Source organism: Nelusetta ayraudi, unplaced genomic scaffold (assembly GCF_046127955.1).
Source record: "Nelusetta ayraudi isolate G7.1 ecotype Tasmania unplaced genomic scaffold, CSIRO-AGI_Nayr_v1 ptg000022l, whole genome shotgun sequence".
Lineage (NCBI taxonomy): Eukaryota > Metazoa > Chordata > Actinopteri > Tetraodontiformes > Monacanthidae > Nelusetta > Nelusetta ayraudi.
The window spans coordinates 406,814-412,500 of NW_027466072.1; the positions used below are offsets into that span (position 1 = coordinate 406,814).

The 5,687-nt window shown below is 44.6% G+C and overlaps 1 protein-coding gene across 1 annotated transcript in view; it reads left to right on the top strand.

Moving 5' to 3' along the window:
- The first annotated feature begins 885 nt into the window (after positions 1-885).
- Positions 886-5,687, top strand: part of ndrg2 (NDRG family member 2) — an 8,559-nt gene continuing 3,757 nt past the window's right edge. The window contains exons 1-6 of the mRNA XM_076027937.1: positions 886-998; positions 2,694-2,735; positions 3,144-3,249; positions 3,350-3,470; positions 4,069-4,131; positions 5,229-5,289. Of these exons, the coding sequence (XP_075884052.1) occupies positions 927-998; positions 2,694-2,735; positions 3,144-3,249; positions 3,350-3,470; positions 4,069-4,131; positions 5,229-5,289 (465 nt within the window). The 5' untranslated portion in view covers positions 886-926. The remainder of the gene's footprint in view (positions 999-2,693; positions 2,736-3,143; positions 3,250-3,349; positions 3,471-4,068; positions 4,132-5,228; positions 5,290-5,687) is intronic.

Below are 5,687 nucleotides of genomic sequence, written 5' to 3' on the forward strand. Positions count from 1 at the left end.
GGCCCCCTGGGCCAACAGTTCAGTTTCTGGTGAGCGCACACATGCACGTAAAACATGCGCAAGCAGATACACATCACCCCCCCCCCCCACCCCCCCACCACTCACGTCCATGTTCTAATGCGATGACACCGACTCTGCATGTACAACTGAGCGCAGGCTACGTCTTGTGAGAGGAGGTCTGTTGTGCATGAATGAAGACTGGAAGATTTGATTTGTCACGTCTCGTTAGTGTGGCAGAACCCGACGTGGTTGTGCACCCGAGGAACAAAGGAAGTGCAAAGAAGAGAATTTAAAAAGTGGCAGGTGGCAGTTAAATATATACGCTTTGCAAAAATACGAAAAAAAAGTGGCAAGTACGGATAAGGCTGATTGAAGTTTTATGCAATACTATACAATAGAATGCAAAAATATAACATTATATAACAAATTTGATCTGTAAAGTGCAAGTAAATTGTCCAGGTCCAAGTTATGAAGACACTTGACAAGAAAGTCAGAGGAGATTTGCATCCAAGTTCACAATTCAAGTGTTGGTTGACGCCAAGCAAATCCTGCATGTCCTCCTAACACCAGAACCCGCCCACCATCAAAGTAGGTGTCGAGCCGCAGACCTCGTCTGCTCATCATCGCTTCCTCTCCTGGTCTTAATTAAGTTCCACACGTCCCACTGCTCAGAGTCCCCAGTGATCCTGGAGACTTCCTGTATTCCAACTACAGCTCGCACCACCTGTGTCGGTGCACACGTCCCCGTGTGTGTGTGTGTGTGTGTGTGTGTGTGTGTGTGTGTGTGTGTGTGTGTGTGTGTGTGTGTGTGTGTGTGTAATGACAGAAAACAGAGGAGGGGAGGGGGTCCTCGGAGGGGAGTGGCTCATGATTCAGTTGTTTGTTTGTTTTTTTTGTTGCTGTTTGTGTTGCAGAGGTTTGACACGATGACAGCAGAGATGCAGGAGATCGCCATCACAGAGGAGAAGCCTTTACTGACGGGTCAGGCTGACGCCAAGGTCAGAGTCTCTCTCTCTCTCTCTCTCTCACACACACACACACACACACACACACGGAATACATTCTAATGGTAATTATGCAAACGTGTTTCCGTCTGCAACCGTTGTGTGCAAGGCTTGTGAGGCTCAGCAAAGCTAACATGCAACCACCATGTAACGACATGTGCCCCCCCTCCCCCTCCCTCCCCCAAAAAAATGATTGTGCACGCACGATGACTGCGTGTCCGTGCGTGTGTGTGTGTGCACAGCTGCAGCGCTGGCTTAGACGTGTCGGCTTGACGTCAAAGCCCCCAGGGGGAGCAGGGCAGCAGCGGCTCCGGCGCTGATGTTGCTGAGCAGATGTAGCGCTGCACAGCCCCTCTTGTTACTCACTACTGGCACCTGGTGGGGGGAATAACGAATACAACGTTGAAGTGCTCAAAAATATATATATATTTTTTTTTTTTAAAAATACGTTATATTGAAGATATGGAATGCGTTCTATTTGTCAAGTTTCTCTTGGAAAGTAGATTTTAAATCTCAGTGGTGACTTCCTGGTGAAATCAATGTTAACTAAATTACTAGAGGCTCCCATCCAACCATCCCTCCATCCATCCATCCATCCATCCATCCATCCATCCATCCAACTATCCATCCATCCAACCATCCCTCCCTCCATCCATCCATCCATCCATCCATCCAACTATCCATCCATCCACCCATCCATCCATCCTTCCTTCCATACCTCCATCCATCCATACCTCCACCCACCCATCCATCCATCATCCCATCCATCCTCCCTCCCTTTCTTCCATACCTCCATCCATTCATCCATCCGTCCTTCACCCAAGGGAGGAAACACAGTTAGCAGTGGGTGTAGTCTACATCAGGCATGGGCAAACTATGGCCCGGGGGCCATATGCGGCCCATTGAGCTCCCCCCCTGGTCTACATTATACCAGCACCATCAAGCGGCCCCTCTTCTCCTCCCCTCCTCTCTCCTTCACCGCCAGCGCACTAATGCCAAGCTCCACAAACATCTGCAAGTCTCCTCAGCTCATCTCCCCTCACGCCCCACCTCCACTTCACCCTCCCCCCTCCTTCACCATTATGACCCAGAGCTCACCATGCTGGCAATTCATTAGCGAGATGAACAGATCCAAGGCTGCTCATTAATTATCCCATTCAGAGAGCCACCCACCGACTCAGTGACTCCACACAGGCCTCAGCACACCACCACAACCACCACCACCACCACCACCAGCACCACCTGCTCCTCTGAGGAGCTTCTCTGCTGCTCGCCGCCCATGTGTGGACACTTCATTTCTCCAGCATGCTTTTTGCATGTTTGATCGCACCGATAGAAGAAGAAAAATGCAATCTTGCCAACCTCTTCATGACTCTGACAATATGATGACAACGTTTTAGGAAAATGTTGGGATTATTTCAAGTTCTACATGGAAGTTTGGAATTGTTCCTTCGTCTGTTTGGGAGTTTATTAGTTTGGGGTTTTAGATTCTCCTGGCTGACCATGAAAATAAAAAGACCCTCAAGAGCTGAATAAGGCGGCAGCATTTAATGAATAATACCTCGTCCACCGCTTCAGTGTTACTGACAGTATTTCATCGTTTAATTAACCCAATTATAACTTGCAGTTCCCAAACAATGTCACGCTCGCCTCGTTCTCATTTGCTCCTCTCTTCTCCTTTTTCAACAGGATGCTGAACTGGCTGCTAGGATACTCCTAGACCAGGGACAGGTAAACTGTCATCAAGAAACACAATCTACAACACACACACACACACATATATACGTGTTTCTATGACCTGTATGTCAAGAATTAGAAAATAATAACGATGAATTTTATTTATACTGCACTTTAAAGATCAAACAAAGTATCTAGAAGTGCTTACAGTCGTGCGACATTTCAAAAAGTGCTTCAACTCAGATAAAGTAGAGAACATGACTGGCAGCAATATATCTAAAAGATTAAAGACGACTCACTATGCATGATAAACATGCTTTATGCTTTAAGTTTATTGTAGCTTTAGGATCTACGTTTTGAATTCATGTTCATGCAGGTGAAGATAGAGGACCTGGAGTGTCCCCTCAGGTCCTAATACAGAAACCTTAACTTGCCCTTGACTCCAAACACGTCCCTCTGCAGGAGCACAGTATTGAGACGCCTCACGGGGTCCTGCATGTGACCCTCCATGGCACACGGACCACCCGCAGGCCTGCCATCCTCACCTTCCACGATGTGGGCCTGGACAGTAGGTGTTTTTTTTTATTTATTTTTTATCGCCTTTCACTCTGTCTCAAGATTTTTTCTGCTTCTTCTCAGCCTTATTTGGCCTTATTCTTCTCCGACAGGCAAGAGCTGCTTCTCCCCTCTGTTCAAGTTCGAAGAGATGCAGGAGATTGTGAAGAACTTCACCCTGATCCACGTGGACGCTCCTGGGCAGGAGGAGGGCGCTGCCGTCTACCCCGCAGGGTACGACCTGGAGTAACCTTCAGGCTTTTTTTTTTTTTTTTCTTTTTTTCTTTTTTTCCCCACCGTGGATGAAAATTAAAAAAAAACAAAAAAAAAAAACAGTTGTCTGCAGCCGCTTAATCTCTTCCAAAAATACGTCCCCTCACATCTCTCACATCTCGCCATTGCAGCGCCGTCCTTCCTGTCTGGGGGCTTAAAAAGAAAATCCGTCCTCCTCGTTCCTCACACTATCGCCGCTCCACTTTCTTGCACAGTTAGTTTCAGGCAAAGATTTCCTGGCCTGTATTGTCAGAGCGTTTTAACTGTGACCTTCACACTTCAGCTGGTGTTTCTGGGAAATTAAGACTTTTTCTCTTTTTAATCCTGTATTACGCATCAGCAGATTAAAAAAAAAAAAAAAAGAAAGAAAAACGCCTGGAATAAAAAGTGCACTTCCTGTGATAGGGCGAAGTTTCAAACATAAAACTGTGCAAGATCAAAGTTCAGACTTTAGTTGGACCTTTTCTATCTGCAGCCGCTTCTCGTGTCCAACAATGAGAGCTGTTTAAACATGCATCTCCATTTCTAATGAGTCCTTGTCCGTGCTCTCTCCATGCAGTCACCAGTTCCTCCCCATGGAGACCATCGCAGAGATGCTTCCTGCCGTGCTGCAGTTTTTCAAGTGAGTTCGCAGTCTCTCATCCGTGCACAGGAGGACACTGGTTTGCCCTAAAACCCAGCGGTGGCTGTGATTCCGAACCCTGATTTGAATGTAGTGGCGTTGCTGTCAAACAAAGAATCAGAGCTTCAACAGGCTCGACACTGTCATCACAAACATCATCTTGTCCACTGGAATAAAACTATAATATTCTCATAAAACGATAAATAATACTGAATAGAATAGAAATAATGCCATGAAAACACTTTATAGCAAAGTCAACTGGATTGCTCTGTGTCTCTCTGTCTCCATCATTATTATATAGATAGTTCGATGGATTACATAGATTATTATTGTTTTATTTTTGGCCAGATGGAATATGGAGGGACCAATGGCCTTCCACGGAGGGTCAGCGTTGCCTCACTGAAAGCAAGAAAAAGACACAAGAGCAGAGAGTGTAGCACAGAGTGGTGGCCAGGTGGCAGTCACACTGATCAAGTCAGGCTTTAGCTTTTAAACTCTTCTAAAGTCGACAAGTCAAATAACTTTATTTTATTGATTTATTTCGAACATGAAAGAAAATGAGAAAATAAAAGGGATACAAAAAAAACAAAACATACGAAAGAAAATTAAAAAAAATAAATAAATAAAAATAGAAATAGGATAAGCAAACAAACAGCACTGAAATATACATTAAAATAATGTTATTCATGTCCGAAAAGTGGTAGGGGGAAGTATAAACTTATATGTACCTACCCCTGAACTCAAATAAATACACAAACTTATGAACTAAATTAAGTTTATACAACTAGATGACAGAAAACAGTAGTGTGCTTTATTGATGATATGATAGTCCATCACTTTAATAAAGCTGTGTCTTACTATCACAATCTGGAAGATACTATCACTGAGTGCCATTCAGATTCCTCACTGTCTATTTGTCATTGTCATCGGGTGAAGCCACTCTAAAGTTCATAGAGACATTGCACACCTCGTATGTTCCTGCAGTGAAGCTGCGTCCAGCTACAAGGCCTGGTTGGCCTTCTGAAGAGGGATGGTGTTTTGGAGGCTGTGTTGGGAAAAGTGTCCAGTGAGCAATAACCGCTTTCTTCCTTGCTCAGCTTCCGGACTGTGATTGGAGTGGGTGTGGGAGCCGGAGCGTACATCCTCTCCAAGTTTGCAGTGAGTCTCATCTTCTTTCCAAGCTCCTCTGCTTCCTGCCCTTCGTCCACAGTGAACTTTCACCCTTCCACACGCTGCTTTCCATCAGCCACTGGCTCTCCTCCATCTCTCCTCCTCTTTACCTCAAATCTTCAACTTCATTACTCTTTGATGTCTTTATCTTAATCACTGTTTTACTGTCTGACTGACTGTGAAACTGAATTCCCTTTGGGAACAAAATACTTATCTATCTATCTGTCTATCTATCTATCTGTCTATCTATCTATCTATCTATCTATCTATCTATCTATCTATCTATCTATCTATCTATCTATCTATCTATCTATCTATCTATCTATCTATCTGTCTATCTATCTATCTATCTATCCATCTGTCTATATCTATCTATCTATCTATCC